We start from the raw sequence: 17,795 nt of genomic DNA on the forward strand, positions 1-17,795 counted from the left end.
TAACTCAACAACTTATCTGCACCCCTATGCTTATTAGAGCATTATTTATAATAGCCAAGATATGAAAACAACCCAAGTGCCCAACAATTAATGAATAAATAAAGGAATTATGATGTATGTATATAAATACATACACAAAATATTATTTATGTACATATGTGTGTATATATACGAATTATGGTATACACACACACACACATACACTCCCTACACGCACACAATGAAATATTATTCAGCCACAAAAGAGAATGAAATCTTGCCATTTGCAACAACATGGATGGAACGCAAGCACATTACGGGAAACAAGTCGGACAGAGAAAGACAAATACCATGTGACTGCACTTCTAAAAAAGAACCAAACAACAAGCTCACGGATACAGAGAACAGATTCGTGGTTACCAGAGGCTGGGGGCAGGGCAGGGAGAATGGGGGAAGGGGGGCAAAAAGCTAAAAAAAGGTTTTAGCACAAATAAAATAATATATATATTTTTATATATAGTAATTTATGTTTATATAATATAAAATTTATAAAATAATAAATATTATGTCTCTAGATGAGTGGCTTTTTATGATATTTTCTTGACTTCTGCACACTAGGCAGGGGGGCCTCACTAGCCCCAGCCTGACGCCAGGCCCTGGTGGATGATGTGGGGAGCACTCTGCGAGGGCACACAGGGGATCCAAAGAAGGAAGAGACGTGGAGGCTAAACATCTAGAACCACAGTATAACAGGAGGGGAAACACACGTTCTAAAATAAGGCCAATCAAGCTGAAGAGCAGTGAGCGCTTTAAGAGAAGTTTCGAAACAATACAGTGACGGTGCATCGAGAGTGGTTGGGCAGGACGGACCTCGCACCGAGCCTTGCTGCCCCCGCTCTGCCATGTCCAGCTGGGTGACACCAGGCAAACCACTTCACCATGAGAGAGCCGTCTCCTCATCTGTGACCCGGAGGGAATGCCCTCCACTTCAGAGGGTGGTTGTGTAATGAGACAAAGCAACACATGTCACCCACACAGGGACTCCCGAAAAAATGGCAACTGTGGGTCTAGTGGACTTTGGAAACACAGATTTAAAGTCTTGGTTACGACACTGGCCATCACATACCTCTAGAGAGAGAAGGCTACGGAAATGCAATGTTACGTGTATTTTCACAAGGATGCATGAGGACTATGGCCAGACAGTCATATCCATGATCTAGAAGCTTCTTTTCAAACTTCTTCAAGAGGTCCACACTAGACCTGTGTCACTCGCATGGTATACAAAAAAAAAAAAAAATCTGTGATATGGGAGGACGTTTTCCGTGTGATCTGGAGTTTGATCACCATGACGGATTTCAGGGAGCAGCTTGGCTTATCTCAGCAGAAGAGAAGAAGATTGAGACAAGCGTTTGAATAATCCACGCCCAACCAGTAGCAGGAGGAAATAGCCAGTTTTCTGGAAAATCACTCTCAGATCAGAGACCAGTGAAGGATTTACGCTTCACACGCATACACTCACACCTTCTTACTCCTGTTTGGGCAGAGACTTAGAATTTCATTTCTAAATGTTCTCTATCCTTTCTTTGTTGCAGGAAGTGCTTTCTACACTTGTCAAAAGAAGAAAATACCATCCCATGTCTGCTAATGTATCTCCGATCTCCCAGAAGACACTCCCTCAAAGCCGCAGACAACGGGAAAGCTGGTAGCTCTCCATCACAGCGGAACCAAAGCATGAATAACTGAAAAATTCACCTTTCCTGTCGGACGCATCTGCCTAAACATGTCCTTGAGGAAAACACATCACTTATGGGGAATGTGATGCTTAGGCTCATCTGGTATCTCTTTTCACTTAACAGTCCTTCATACATTTGGCCTTCATACATTTCTAAGGCAGCATCTTCACACTGACTAAGATTTGTTTATCCAACCATTAAATATTTATTGAGTGCCTTTCAGGCAGCAGACATTGCTGACCATGGGAGAATCCAAAGGGACACATGCAGGACAGGCTCCTTGTTCTCCACACAGCTGGCAGTTTAACAGTTGACAGACAATATACACACAATGAAATACACAAGAAAAATATCAAAGAGCTAATGTGCTCTAGTGAGAATTAAAATCAGACAAAGTGGTAGTGACTGTGAGGGGTCAAACTTGAGATAGGGTGCTCAGGGAAGGAGGCAACGTTTCAGCTGAGGCTGGGATGACAAGCAGGAGACAGCTAGGTGAAGGTCTAGGGAAGAGGGTACCACACATCCTCACCTACTTCATTTACCATGAATCATGTCCTGGGCTCCAGTAAACGGAGCTTGAGAATTGGGTACTGGGTGAGACAAGGAAGGCTTCACAGGGACATGGCTTTGATCTTAGCCTCATTAGCATCTCTTCCAGCTAACAGAGCCGTGAGCTCATTGCTGGTTCTTGGGGAAAGGGTGAAGAAATCTACCCTTCAAGTTTTGAGGACCAGAAGAGCTGAATATAGTGGTGGGAGCTTTCTCTTTCTTTCTACTTTACGGAAGCTGGCTTAGGCAGTGGGACATGGCATCAGTGTTGTGATAATGGCCCTCAGTCCCCTGAATGAATGAGGAACATCTAGCCTGAGGCTTGGAAGAGCAAGTCATGGAAGACTGAGGGCCAGTGAGAAGAAACAAGGGGCCAGCATGATGCTAGATGAGATGAACAGGAATTGAGGGAGGAAGATGGGGGGAGTAGAGTTCAACAGGCTTTTACTAAATGTCTATCATCCTGAGACCAGGTTCTGGGGACACAAATCCTCAGCCTCAAGGGAGTTTGGGAGAAATATTTCATATGGATGATGGCAAAAGTGAGCAGGTGAGCCGCATCTGGCAAAGACAGAGGTGAAGAGGCTGGCTTGGGTAAAAAGTTGGTCACAGTCAGCCTCATATGAGAGATTGGAATTCTAGTTACTCTTAGAGGGCACCCAGCAGAACAGGGAGGCACTGGCTTGGGAGCACACAGACCTGGATCCAACCGATCTTTGCTCTGGCTGTGTGACCTTGGGCAGGCTGAATAACCTCGCCACTTACACAGTGAGCCTCAGAAATCATACAAAGTTGTAACGAGTTTGGTTCAGAGATAATATGGGTGTGGTGCCTGTGACATAGTAACCAATGGTCATTATTCCTATACCCTGGCCGAGCTTCTGACTGATAAGTAATTTCCATACCATAGTCTCATGGCTCTGCAGAAGTAAGTGACTGATCACTTCAGAGTTGAATACCAACCCACTCAGCATGGTGTCTGTCAGGCCCTTGCATTTTACTAGACAGATACAGGATCGTTGGTCTAGGGCTGTGCTTTGACTGTTGGCTACTCAGGATCCTGTTTTTATTTAGTCAAAGCTCAAGACCGAAAAGCATGCCTTTCTTTGGCTAAGCGAGAAAGTTTTGTCAACGGTTCAGTTCTTGCCCAAAGTGCCAGGTTGCGGAGTCCAGAGAGCAGTGAAGGGGACTGATCACAGCTCCCTCAGGCTCCAGGAAACCATCTGTCACCTCCTCTTACCTACATGATGTCATCCTTGCCAGCTCTTGTTAACCTCTGAATTCCTCGGGTCGTTTACGTTTTCCTGGTCATGCTCTAGACTGAGCAACACATGAGATAGTTATTGTTCGTGTATCTTATTTCTTCTAGTGGTATCTGGAAGGCAAGCACCTAGTGCAGGTAGACAAATGCCAAATGAATAAAATAAAGCTAAAGGACTCACTCTGAATAATAGGCCATAGACTCTCATTATACGGTGGTGTCTTAAAACACGTGTTTACATCCCACAGAACAGACTTTGGAAAAGTTAAAACAAACTCTCTGACCCACAGTGTCTTGGCTGTTAACAGTCTCTTTGTCACTGGGTTGTTGTTAGAATTAAATGAGAGATGTGTGTTCCTATCCCTCAGGTCAACAGACATCACCCATTATAGAATGAGCAGACAGAGAGAGATGAGCTCACCATCTGCCTTTATCCCAAGGGTTTCACTGACATTCAATTTGTATGGTGTCTCCTGCTTACATCTTTACCAATGTGAGTCCCTAATGTCTTTTGTAAACCCCAACCAGGCAAATACTACATTTTCTTTGCTTCTCTCTCTCTCTCTCCTTTTTTTTTTTTTTTTTTTTTTGCATAAGATATTTGACTCATTTTCAAAACAAGACCAATAAGGTTATCAAGAAACACAAGTTCTGCTGGAATTTGTCCAGAGAATGCCGGGCAGCCGTGGGGATGCTGTAAGTGGGAGATTCTCAGAGGAGTTCCCAAAGTAATCTCATTTAGAACTTGGAACCAGACAGGAGTTCTGCTGTACCAGGGCCCTGTGCCATTTCTAAAGAAAAAGATTAATTTTGTATTTCCTCAAATTAGCATGTATTTGGTGGCAGGGCCCTTGTGTATGGAAGATTCTAGAAGAAATAATGTCCTTACTTAGTTCCCTTGGTCATTCATATCAGAACTTAAGTAGAAAGGTTTCTAGCCTCACAATGTAGTGAAAACGAATAAATATATAACTGCTGTCTCCTTCACAGAACATAGATGGGAACCAGAAAATCTGTTACAAAAAATGGCCCTGCAACCCAGGAACTCTGTGACCTGTAATTTACGTGACTTCAATTTGCCTCACTTTCTTCAACCCTAAAACGACGGTCAAGATAAGGCTCAACTCACTGAGGTGTTGAGAGAATTAAATCAGTGAATAACATCAAACATATAGAACAGTAAATACATGAGAGAATTCCTCCATAAGAGTTAGCTATTATTATAACTACTATTATCATTTCTATCTCTTTAGATAGAGATGTCTCTTTAAGACATCAGACCAAGAGAGAGTAGGAAAAGAAAAGTAAAATAGCAGAGTGGTTATTTTCTTAGTCTTTGGAGACAAATGGAGGTGAGCGTCCTGACTTCATCAATTCCTTGCTCTATGACTTTGGAATGTAAACAAAAATCTACAAACCCACTTTGTTTGTCATGAGTATCTTCCTCATTGGGTCATTGTAAAAATTCAGTGAGATTACCCATGCAGGCATCCAGCACATTGTTTGGCATATAATAATTGCTCAATAAATGTTACATAAAATAATTGCTGTTATTCATTTTTCTACTAGATTTCTTGGCCAACACAATCACCCGGTGCTCAGTAATGCTTTCAAATACCACTTTGGTCTATGAGGATTTTTTGTTGGTTTTTTTTTTTTAAATACTCTGAAATGAGATCTAAGGATAACAATAAAACAAGATCACTGATGTGTCCATTCTTAAAAGATTTAAATAATATGTGGCAGGCACCATCCTCAGCTTCTGGCTAAGGGTTAGTACATTGATGGCAAGTCACTCTGGAGTGCACCCATGGGTTGGTGATGGAGAGACTCAAAGGACACTGGAACACTGAGTCCTTGCCGTTCACTCTGCAGTCCTTTTCCTTCATCAGATGTCTACCAGGAAAAGTTCTTAAATCACTGGAGGCTCAAATGCAGCATCTTTTGTGCATGACCGTGATTCACTGCCCATTTGAACAGAAAAACAGTGAGTACTGTTTTTCCAAGACTTATTAATTTTCTAAGAATTCTTAGACTCCTAGGCTAATATTACGCTCTGCAAGCTGTCCCTCATAAATGTGTCTCAACTTATTTCATGACAGGGACATAGTCACAAAATTATGAATGACTTCCTGATAACCAAGACGACAAATGAACGGAGTCGATTAAAAATATAAGCCATTTGCACCCTGTTCTATCTTCCAGCAATTTTTAGTGGGAGCAGCTGTGTTTGTGGGGAGGCAGAGGCTTGACGGATATTCGGAGGGACAGAGAAACTTTCTTAGCAACTGAGCTCTCCACTTTCAGCTGCTACATGAACAGGTCACCTTCATCCTGTCTCAAAAGATGCTTAATAGCATACTTGACAGACAAGAGGGCCCCCTGGCTCAAACTTGAACATGACATTGTTGGTAATTATTGATATGCTTCTTAGATGGGGGATGCTCTAAAAGCCTACGGTTTATGCTTTACAACTGCCTGAGTTCCCCTTTAAATTCAGCACCCATATATATGCTTCATATATATATATATATATATACATATATAATATATACATATACATATACATATACATATATACATATATATATATATATATATACATATATAATACATATATATATATATATGGAAAGCAAAGAAGTCCTAGTCCACAAGCCCCAAATTAAAAATGAATCATACTTCATGTCAATACTATGCATGTTTAGATAGGTTATCTCCAACATCATTTCTATTTTATTATACAACATTTAGTAGAGAACCGTGTATATGTAGTTTGTTGACAACAAAGATGAAATCTGCAGAACTAATATATAACATAGGATATATTTGGATTTTTTCCCCCAGTTATTCCTAAGTATCAAATGTGAGTTCCAAAGGGTCTCAAAGGGTCTGTTCTTCAGTGTTGATTCTTTAGAAAACAAAACAAAACAAGATACTCATGTTTAACTCACATTGTCCTCATCAGAACTTGTGGAAAAGAGAAATAGTCTTCAGGGACAACAGTGTGATTTCAGATTCGGGATTTGTAATGGAAAGCCAAAGGGCTTCTGCAAAGCTTGTACTTTAAAATGGACTCATGCATGGTCCTAGCACCCATCAAAAGAAAATGCTCTAGTTTATTATCCATTTTTAATAAAGTCACAAACATAGAAGAAACCTGTTGAAGCTTAAAAAAAAAGAAATCTTCAGTTATAGTTTCAGACAAGATGGTCTTAGTCATAAAATATTAGTAAGCAAAGAAGGTAGTGTCTCTGTGAAGTTAAAACATATTAAAGTCATCTTCATTATAAGCGTGGCCCCAAATAACACTTTGGTTCTCCTTGGCAGTGAAGCAAAAGTGTTTCAAATAAGGAATGGAAATTTTTCTTAGCACAGAGCTAAGTTCTCTATCACACCACCATACAGCAACACTGCCATTCTGTTAAGAGTCATAGAACAAGTACGTACCAACTGGCTCGTCTGGCAGGGCAACTGGCTTTCAAAAACACATTTATCTGTACTCTTTCAATTTCTTCCCTGTAGGGATGGATGAATCCGAAGTTGAGTACTCCTTAAGACGGCCAAAGTATTTTAGGTCAAGCTATAAATTTTTCCTGACGTTCTCTGCCAAGATTACGCTGAGGACTGAGAAGAGAATCCTTAAAATGGTTCCAAAAGTAAACTCTCATCTGCTATGGAAAAAAGAAGTAAAATCCCATCTCCTCATCTCTCTGCTTGATGCCTGTTTGATGCCAAAGGCTCACCACCACAAGGCAGGGGCACAAGAGGTAGCTGAGACCAGGACCCCCGGAGCTGGGATGCTGGGACATCGCCACTATTTGCACAGGTCTTCCACTAGCTCTAGAAAAGTATGCATCTTGCAAGTCTGTCCTCCTTGGCCTTGACCTCTGCATGTACAAAGGCACCACCTCTGATAGGAGGGAGCCCATGGCCAAGAGAAGCTCAAGTCTTCAGAGCCAGGTAGGCTGGGTTCCATATCTTGATTCTCCAACTGGGTTTCCCTGGGCCTGTGACCCTAATTTCTCTGTACCTCACTCCTTCTCATCTGCAGACAATGTGGTTATAAAGGACAATATCCACCCTCAGGATTGTTGTGAAGGTCAGAGATAAGGCCAACAAACGTCCTTGGCAGGCACCATGAACTGCTACCTGCAGATCACAGAGCCGGGCTATGTAGGGAGCTACCATGTTAACTATTCCAATAGATTTCATGCCACACTGCTCAACAGGAACCACTCTTATAACACAAAGCGAATATGAGATGCTGTTAAAATTCCCTTATAACCAAAGACTCCCCTATCACTTATAAAAGGATTGCTTTTGTGTTTTAATAAGTACATTCCAGGATGCATTATAAATCCCACAGATTCAGCCCAAGCTCCTACATCCTCTGCATTTACAGTAGAAAAAAAACTTTACACATTTTGAAGTTGACCTCAAGTGTTCCTGAGCCATTGGGTGGAGGGCTCTTGGGTAGCATGGGTCTGGAGATTTCCACCTTCTCAACATTTCTGAATTGTCAAAGTTGGAATTGAGTCTAACACAGGGCTAGTGAGGATGTCTCCCCACCCTGCTTCTCTCCAGAAATGTCTTTCTTACTGGTCCTTTCCTCTCATTCCATAAGCAAACTCAAAACAAAACAAAACAAAACACAAAAACCTTTCATCTCACATTTCTCAGTAGGTCTGGTTGAACTTCCCTCTAAGAAAGGGAGAACACCCAAATTTCTTTGCTGAGATTTCCCTGCTCTCGGCATTTCCCCTTCACACTTCCACCACGGTGTTCTGGTCCTGTCCTCCTCTTTGCATGGAAACTCCATGAATATGTTGATTTCAACAGACAAAGTATTTTAGGTCAAAGTATTTTGCGACACACACCTCAGGGCTGCCCTGGGCCCCGTTGGTCACATGCTCCTTCTGAAACCCCCAACTGCTTCGGCCTTTGTGACGGTACTTCCCTAATTCTCTTCACATGTGCCTGATTCCCCCTGTGCCTCCCCTTCCACCACCCCCTTCAGATGGCTAATCCTCACAGCGAGTTTAGGCCCCGCCCTCAGCCTGCTGTTGTTAACCGCTTTGTACTTTCACCTTGGGTGATCTTACTCCTGCTCAAGGTTTCAACCATTGTCTTCTCCCGCAGTCCTGCCCAGACTGTACCTGACCTTCCAATTCTGGCATCAGTGACCTCCACCTGGGTGTTTCCCATGCAACTCAGAATGGAACACATCTCCTGCCCTACTGTGATACCACTCTTGAAATCCCTCAACTATAGGCACGGCCAAACAGCAGCCCAACCCGAAGCCAGGAGTCACTCTCCCTCTGACTCATCATTCCCAGCCTCCTCAATCATCAAGTCCTGCCAACTGAGTCTCCTTTCTGGTGTTTAATTTACTCCCTTTCATTCTTACTACCACGGTCCCACTTCAAGCCCTCATCATCTCTCAGCTGGACCACTGGCCTGTCCCCCAATCAGCCTCCCCATTGCCAATCTTATTTCCCTCAAATCAGTTCTCCTCACAGCTACTAGACTGGACAGCTGGCCGCATCAGTACTCACACTCCAGAGGACAGGCAGGTCCAGCAGGCGAGTAACGAAGTCACATAAATGGTTCCTCCAGAAGGGTCTTGGACTACACTTTGTATCTCTTTATTCTTGTCCAAACAGAGCTCTCTAGACTTCCTGATGATTCAGAAAGCCAGTAACCTTCCAATAAATTCCTTTTTTGTTTAAATAGCCAACCTAGCCTCTTTGCAGTGAAGATACTTGGCTAATGTATAATTCCGTTTGCTCTCTACCATAATTATAGATTTGTGTTCCCTCCTATGGGTCTATGGCTGCCAAGGGCAGGGACCATGACCACGACCATGTATGTATTCCCAGTCCTCTATGTACACCAACTACTAATATAATTCCTGATGGATTTTAGTTACTCAAATGTGCATTAGTAGAATGAATATCCTTAGATGAGTTTTCTGTAAAACGTATGATTCATTCATGATACTCTGAAGTTATAGTACATTTTATTTTATTGTCTTATTCTTAGCCTCAGAATCCCCTCCAAACACAAATAACATTCAGACAAAGTAGAGAAGACAAATATTCTGACAGATCTCACCAAATCAATCACAAGCTCAATCCTTTGGTTTTCTCATTAGCAACAGCCATATGCAAGGGCTTTGTCTAAGAGCAGACAAATATCTCTACCTGCTTTTATCCATCTACTGCTGGAGGTTTACACTTGAGTTCCTTAGAAAAAAACAGCTTCCAAAAGCTAGCTCGAAGTCTGATAATCTTTTGCTAAAAGTACTTTACAGACCAAGCAGCCTCCCTCCCAAGGTTGCATTGTGTTTGTTTGTGATGGCAGAGGATCAAGGACTCAGGTAGCCCTGATGAGCCAATGATCCAAGGGTGATTTGTTCCTTGGAATGTCCGAGATGGAACAGACCACCTGTAGGTCAGGCAAGCTGAGACACTGCTTCCCCGTTATACTTGGAAATGACAACACTAGCTTCCAAAAGTCTTTGAAGTCCTATGGCAGGAAGGAGTATTAACACAACCTCTTTTACTACAGGGGAAAATGTCAAAGGTTCTCTCTCTCCCCCTGTTACTCTCCTATCAATCTCAATAAGGGTTTTAGAGATTGATTAAATTCTAAGTGTTTGCTGATAGCACAAGCTGTTTGTCAGGTATTGTGGGGAGGATGTGATCCCTGCTCTCAAAGACATAACACCCTGGCCAAGTGAAGGCGTGGGGACCTGACAAGGAATTGTTAATGAGGAGACACATGGTGGGGAGTGAAGAGGGCCAGGGGAAGGGAGATGTTCATCTGCCAGAGAAACTCAGGGAATGTTTCAAGAAAGAGCTGGACCTTCAGGCATGGGTAAGGGTAGGATTTCGATAGGCCCGGATGGAGCAGGGAATCAAAAGCAGAATACGGATGTGAAGAACAGTGCAGATAGAGCAAAAGGCAAGAAAGTAAATGGCATGATGATGAACAGCACATTGGGGATTCATGGGAGGAAAGAGCAGATTTATAATTTGGGGCAAATCACGAGAGGCTTTGAGTGCCACACTAGGCAGTCTGCATTTTCTTGTGGGCAACTCATAATCAAAATTATTATCAAATTTTTTCTCCCAACATATGGTAACCACAGCTGACTTGCACAATGATGAGAAGGGAAGCATCCTAAAACTCCTTAGGTGCCTTGTGGGGGATGAGGGCAGGAGCAGGGTAGCCACTTCCTATTGCGTGACTCTAATTTGAGTAGGGAAAAACCCAGATGCATTGTTGGCTTTGACAGGAAGGGGGTTGGCCAGACAGAGCCTCTGTCCAAAGAAGTCAATCAAGGCATGGAGGAGTAGGCAGATATAACCAGCCCAGGGAGGTTAAATCCCAAGTGGAGGGGCAAGGTAAGAGAACCCAAGAACCCAAACTGATTGATATGGAGGCCAAGGGGTAGGGCCCAGCCCAAAAGCTTAGGGGATGGGAGATCCATTTGGCTAGGGGTCTTCTAAAGACTTGATGCCACCCATCAGACAGATACTTATCTAAGGGGGCAGAATGAACCAGAAGCACACATGAAAATGGATAAGGGCTTTTTAATCATCCAATACTAGATACAGCAAACTCATCCATTCAACAAATATTTATTGAGCTTCTACTATGTGCCAGGCCCTTTTCTATATGCTAAAGATTGTAGGCAGGTAGGATACTGACACATCTGAAAGAGTGAGTCAATACGCAGTATGGTGTAAAACATCGTGGACTGTGGGTTTGGTAGGCCCAAAGAATGTACCTTTGGAATTCGTTTTCTACCATATGTATGAAATATAATTAATTCTCTGATAGAGACTTTCCAACATTTTATAATTAATACAGCAAAGCCTCAGGGTCCAGGACCCATGGAGACAGGGATGTTAGGAGAGGGGCAGCAAAGCTGGAGCAAAGGCTAAGAGGAGAGCCACACACAAGGCCCTGCCCCAGGCTGCACTGCCTTGGTTCATGACCATGACTGCCAGCCTGTCTGGGCCCCCATGTGCTCCTCCGTAAAATGAGGAGTTTGCACTGAACCACTTCCAAAGCCCAGTTCTAGGATCTAGTATCCCAGGGAGGGCCAGGGCAGAGCTAAACTGGGCTCAGGCTCAGCCCATGAGAGCTCTGGTCAACCTGAAAGCAAGAGCCAGGACAGCCCCCGGGAATGGCCTGGGATACTGCAGGAGTATCTTCAGCCATTCGCTGGGGTTGACATGCAAGGGTTGACATGACATTGACATGACCAGGTTAGTGCTGCTCCCCAGTCTCTACACAACAGAGGGGTGTGTTTCTCCTTAGAGAGCACCGGGAGACCAATGTGCAGAAGCAATGCAGGTCCAGGCCGGCCACGCGGGCAGGAACGACCTGATGAACTTGTGACGTCATGGTGGGATGCTAAGGCGATCAATCCCCCAGAGCCAGGAAAGGAGCTATAATTCACAAGTAGGGAAGACTGTTCCCCCTCTTCCAGGAAGGCCACTTGGGATCCCAGCCAGCCTTTTGGCTCTCGCTGAAATACCAGTTTCAAGACAGAGCACAGAACCAAAACTCAGGTGGCCAAGTAACCAAAAGTGTCTTCGAGAGAGAAGGAATGGGTTTGGATAAAGAAAGGGGGTTCAGAAAGACATATCTATGTGATTTCAGCACTCTCCACCATGTCCCCCACTTCACCCCCTCATTGTGCCAAACCTCATAGCCAGCCTTCCTGCCTCAGATAGCATCACTCGCTCCAAGGTACAAATACCATCCGGACTCTTCAGTATTAGGCAATTTCTCAAACCCCAGCCCCCACCGTTGTACAAAAAGCCACATTCTCTACCACAAGTGTTTTGAATGTCCTTGGTTCCTGCCCAGTCACCGGACACGTTTCTGTATTTATCTTCCTCTTCCAGGTGGCTTTCGTGTGCCAAGCTGCCAATTAAAGACTACTACCTGCATTGGGTTTTTACCTCCCTCCCTTCCTCGCTTCTTCCAACAGTTTCCATATAGAGTCAGGTTGAAGATGCCAGGCCAAGGTGTCCAAAACTTAAAGAGAGGAGCCAAGTTGCCCGATGACTCATCTGATGGTGACTCTTGCACTATAAGGTCAACTTAATGGGCTCCAAGAGTTCTCAGCCCAAGGGCCTCTGCCCCCACAGCTGGCACTGGGGAAATGGAACCCACAGTCTTGATCTCACCTGAGGACTACTGCCCAAAGGGCTTCCCATAGTCTCTGAACTGTGAATGGACAAACAAGGGTTTTTCTGAGGATGAATGAAAGAATAAAGAAGATTTTCATGGGTTTCAATGGACCTCTTGTTTCCCGGACTTCATTCAATCCTAAAATTTAGAAGTGAATTCAAATTTGAGTCTAACATAATCTCACTTCCCATGACAAATCAGAGGAGATAAAATATTCAACTGGGCCACTGTTGGCAAATCTAGAAAGTAGAAGGGGCTGGGTTGCTGTTCCCAGTCACCTCTCACCCCCTGTTTCTGGGGGCGCCCTCCACTCTGCTACACAGCCTAAGCAAACGCCATGGTCGCAGCTCAGCCATCCTGTGTCCAGTGGAGATCAAGCGTATTTCAAGATGGCTGTAAACTACAGACACTGGAATTGAAACTGGAGATTGTTAGAGACCTGATACTCTGCATAAGCCAAGAAGCGGACCTCAAATATAATTTGGGGCAGCTGAGGAGACCTTTCAAGAAGGGGACCTATGTAACTACCCCCAGATTTGATTTTCTTGTGATGAAATTCTAATTTGCAGGTCTGTTCCCCTACTTAAGTCCCTGCACTGGGCTGTAGCATTGTTCTCTCCACGGGCATGTTAACCTAACAGAGAAAGTGCCATCTGTATTCCAATACTCGTGAGCAAAAGTCTCTGAAACCTACAACTTTCTACGGTGGATCCGACACACAGAGGAGGACGGAACCAGTTTTGGAAGGTCTCTGCAGCAAGGTGAGGGAAATGTGTAGAGAAGCTGGGGAACAGCTTGCCCCACTGCCTGCCGCCTATGATGATTTCATCATCTTTAATTTACCAACGTGGAAATGGGTTTATAACGGAAATTCTTCGTGTTGGCCTCTCAGCACGCACCCAGAGCTGCTAGCACACACCACACTGCCCCTCTGGAGGGCACTTGCTTATATCCAAGTTCTGGCCTTTGAAAAACACTGTATGAGAGGGACCGAGACCAACTCGGCCTCTTCTGCCTGGAGTGCTCAAAGAATGAATTAACTTTCCCCAGCCAAGCCAGTAGTCCTGATCCTGAGCCAGAAAGCAGTGGCCGTTAGAAGTTAGAAAGCAAGCAAAAAGGAAAGCAACAGTGCTCCCATTATAATATTAAGCCATAATCACCTTTTCCTACAATCATCTTCCTGTTTTCCCAGAAGGGGCACTGGTTAACTGCCACTCTGGGGCAGAGGTGCAGCCCAGCGCTTCCTGTGGGTCTGGAAGTCTGGAAGTCTGGAAGGCAGGGAGCTTGGGCGGGCTGTGGCACGTCCCCTGACCCAGGAGCAGCCTGGGAGTGCCACCATGCTGGGGGGTGGGGGCTCAGAGACTGAGACTCCTGGATGAAGGGTGATGTTGATTTTCTTTCTTTGGGGCCAGGACCAGGGTGAGGCAGGAGAGGTGTGTAGGCAGTAAGATTAAAGGAGGTTTTCACTCTCAGGGTCCCCTAAGTCCAGCCCTGCTCAGGTCCCCTAGCGCTGGGGGATGTGTGTGTGTGTGTGTGTGTGTGTGAATGTGCACTGTGGTCAGTGGTTCTCAAACACGGTCTCTGGACCAGCAGCAGCAGCCACAGGTAGGGACTGGTTTGAAATGCGCATTCTCAGGTCCCATCCCAGACCCACAGAATGTGACACTCCCAACAACCTGTGTCTTTAACTCAAACACCAGGTAACTCCCAAGTGGCTTGAGTCTGCCAAGCACAGGGCTAGAGAATAACGCTCTCCGAAGCCCGCCCCACGACCCGTGGGGGGTGGTCTCTCAAAATGCTTCACCCACAGCAGAAGCAGGGAAAGACTGGGGGTGGCAAGATGATAGGGACCTTCCTAAGGCCATCGGCAGGGTAGGGATCCCTCAGATAATAAATCAGGAACCGCTTTCCCCCCAGCGTTCCCCAAGAAAACTGTCCATAGGAAAGACCTGGCAACTGTTGGCAATAAGGCTGCTACTGAGCTCGACCCTGCCCATGGCTTCCCCTTAGCCAGGCAGCCCCGAGCCAGCGGCTGAGTGCCACTGTGTGTCAGGGGCCAGACATTCAGACATTCTGAGACTGTGATGCCCTCCTTTGTAAATGGGGCTACCGTCACCCACATGTGAGGGGCCGAGAAGCTAGTGCACACGCAGCCCAACACAAGTGTGGGGCAGAGCAGACTGGTGAGAGGTCCTCCACGCTGAGCCGGGGTTCTGGGCTCCGCCCTCCTCCAGGGAGCCGGCTGGGATGCCTTGGGAACTGAGGACAGCTCGGAATGGAAGGAGGTTAGCCAAGCTCCTTTAAGCTACAGCATTTTTAAAAGGCTATTCCCCAGCCCAAATGGCCTGGGGCACCAAGCTTCTAAAAACACAGAGTGAGGGAAAGGAAAGAAGGGGCTCCCTGGACTTGCTGTTGGGCGCTGAGAACTGCTTGTTTTTTTTTTCCCCATATAATGAAGGGTAAGAAGAAACTTCTAAAGACCCACATTTAAATTGTCACCAGAACCCAAACAGTATGTAGTGGTGAGACAGTGACCAACACCCGCCAGCCCAGTGACCTCAGGCGCACAGTCACGGACTTGGTTTCCTCTTTTGCCAAGTGCTGGATGACAGATACACGGGCAGCAAGAGGATGCAGTCACACTTAGCACACTTAGGCGTGACACAAACACGAGGGCTTAGCACTCAGGTCGTTCTCAGAACTGGGAACCCCTTCTGCAGTGTGGGGTGAAGACTAGCCCCCATGGGACTTGCCCAGCTCCTGAAGATTCTACTGAGTAAGAAGAGGGGCTGGTGACAGGCCCTCTGCACGCAGCTGGTGGGTGACAATCAGTAGCAGCGTCCCCTTTCTCCCCGAAGTGCTGGGGGTGGGGGAGGGCAGACATTCTCAGAGCTTCTCCGCCCCCGCCCCGCAGGTCAGGTAAACAAAGGACGCCCTGGGCCCCCCTCCCTGTCCTCCCTGGCCATGTGTGCAGCGCAGTTGAGGGCTGGAAGGAGGATCCATGACTCACGCTTTTCCTCCAGAGGGGATTTAACTCCAAGATAACATTGCCCTTGAGAAAAGGCCAACCAGCAAGGAAGAAAGTTCACCTCCGAGGCCCGTGTGCCCGGGAGCCCCCTTACCTTCCTCGTTTAAAATCCAGGGCAGGAACGCGTATACCGAGTCAAAGCCACAGGTGTTTTCTTCAAAGGCGCAGGACCCGGCGGGCAGGTCCAGAGCACCAGCAAGCTGCAGGGCTGCGAGCACAAGACGAATTTCAGTTCGGGATAGGGCTGGGAGCATCTGCACCAACTCGGGGCGCCCGGGGCGGGGGTGGGGGGAGGAGGCCCTACGTTAAAGTGAGAGGCATGCAGGCGGGAATGGCTGGAGAAGGAGGCATTACTACCCCCTTCCCCTCCCTGGCGCTGCCAATGCACAGCCCTACGACCACCCCCATTGCCACCCCAGGCTCAGGAAGGGGGTACGGCTATCGAAAAGTTCCCGGAGGCACCCTCGGATGGCCCGGCCCAGGACAGGGAGCCCCGGGCATGGGGGCTGCGGGAGCGGGTCACGAGGGCGCCCCCCGGGGGTCCCCCTGGGTCCTTGCACTTACCTTGCATCGCCAGGAGGACGGCGCTTAGCAGCATGGTCGCGCTTCAGGGAAGGACGACCGGAAAGGGGTGCAAGCTGCCAGCCCGCTGGGACCCGCGGCTCCGGTACCGGAGCGGGGACGCCGGGGACCCGGGGAGGGAGAAGTCGAGAGGCTGAGCGTGCACTTGGAGCTGCCCAACTTGGCGAAGCGGCTCGGGAAGCTGCGCAGAAAGCTGGGGGTGCTTGACTGGAGCGCGGGCTGCGGGTCAGAGAGCGTCCCGAGTGAAGCCGGCTCGGCGCACAGCTGGTCCCGGGGAGGATGGGGCTGGGCGGGAAGGAGACAATTGCACACTTTTTGAAAAACCAGCAAGGACTGGCCGGGAGAGGAGAGGTCGGGATGCAGCGCCTCTGCTCAGGGTTTTAAAGCTTGGGACCAGACCCCTTGCAGACACTTGGAGGGGGCAGGCCTTTGAGCAGCCCCTCCGATGGGCCGGGACTGGAGGAGCCCCGCCCCGCCCATCGGCGGTGGGAACCAGCTTATTTCTGGGGACAGCTTCCCCGCATCTGGCACACCAGTACTGAAGGGCTGGCCCTAATTTTAACTTCTCCCCAGAATGGAAAAGGGTGGAATTCTCCTAGGAAAACCTAGAAGAGAACTTGGAAACTGGTGACATAAGCTTTGTATCTCAGGAGTGGCACGTTCATGGCCCAGTAATGCTAAGCCTGGAGTACCCCCCCCCCTTTTTTTTAAAGCAGTGGAATGTCTGGCATGCCTGGTGCTCAGCATTCCCTCTGTCCGGTAAAATGGGGGCATTCCTCCTCTCCAAAGAGCCATGATAAATTAGTAGTTTTCTAAATTGGCATGTGGGGGAGGGGTGGTGATGTCAGGTAGGAGGTTACTGTGAGTGCTTTGAGCACTAAGGGGGTCTTTAAAAATATTCTCTGACAAGAAAGGACGTAGGGGTGATTTTTTTTTTTTTCCTTAATGGTCTTTACGATTTTGTGCAGGGATTTTTTTCTTAGGGCAATGGTTCTCAAACTTGAGGGTGCTTCAGAACCCCCTGGAGGGTCCCACCATCAGCGTTTCTGATTTGGTAGAAGTGGGTTGGGTCCCAGAGATTCTGCACATTCTTGTCAGGTTTCCAGATGCTGATGCTACTAGTCCGGGACCATGCTTTGAGGAGTCCTGGTCTAATGCACTCCTCTTCAACCATCAAAGCCCTGTTCACATGCCTTCACTTGGTTACCAGCCTCTCCTGGCTTTCCTCGGCCTTCAATGGCAGCTCCTTCTCCATATCCTGTGCTGTTTCTTTTTGTCTATCTGCCCCCCGAACACTGGAGTGCCTCCAAGCTCTGTCCTTTTAGCTCTTCTCCCCTCCATAATTCCATCCAGCTTCATAGTTTGTAACACCAACTATATAGACTGATAAATCCCAAATTAATCTTTCTAATCTTCAGACTGCTCACTGACTCCAAACTCTTCTCCC

At 46.7% G+C, this 17,795-nt stretch overlaps 1 protein-coding gene across 3 annotated transcripts in view; it reads right to left on the reverse strand.

The window, feature by feature from the left end:
* The window catches only part of MAMDC2 (MAM domain containing 2), a 142,837-nt gene extending 126,419 nt beyond the window's left edge, over positions 1-16,418 (reverse strand). For all 3 annotated transcript variants that reach the window (XM_044265925.1, XM_044265926.1, XM_044265927.1), the window contains exons 1-2: positions 16,331-16,418; positions 15,861-15,974 (exon numbers count right to left, since the gene is read on the reverse strand). In XM_044265925.1, the coding sequence (XP_044121860.1) occupies positions 15,861-15,974; positions 16,331-16,364 (148 nt within the window). In that variant the 5' untranslated portion in view covers positions 16,365-16,418. The remainder of the gene's footprint in view (positions 1-15,860; positions 15,975-16,330) is intronic.
* Positions 16,419-17,795: the final 1,377 nt, after the last annotated feature.

Source organism: Neovison vison, chromosome 9 (genome assembly GCF_020171115.1).
Source record: "Neovison vison isolate M4711 chromosome 9, ASM_NN_V1, whole genome shotgun sequence".
Lineage (NCBI taxonomy): Eukaryota > Metazoa > Chordata > Mammalia > Carnivora > Mustelidae > Neogale > Neogale vison.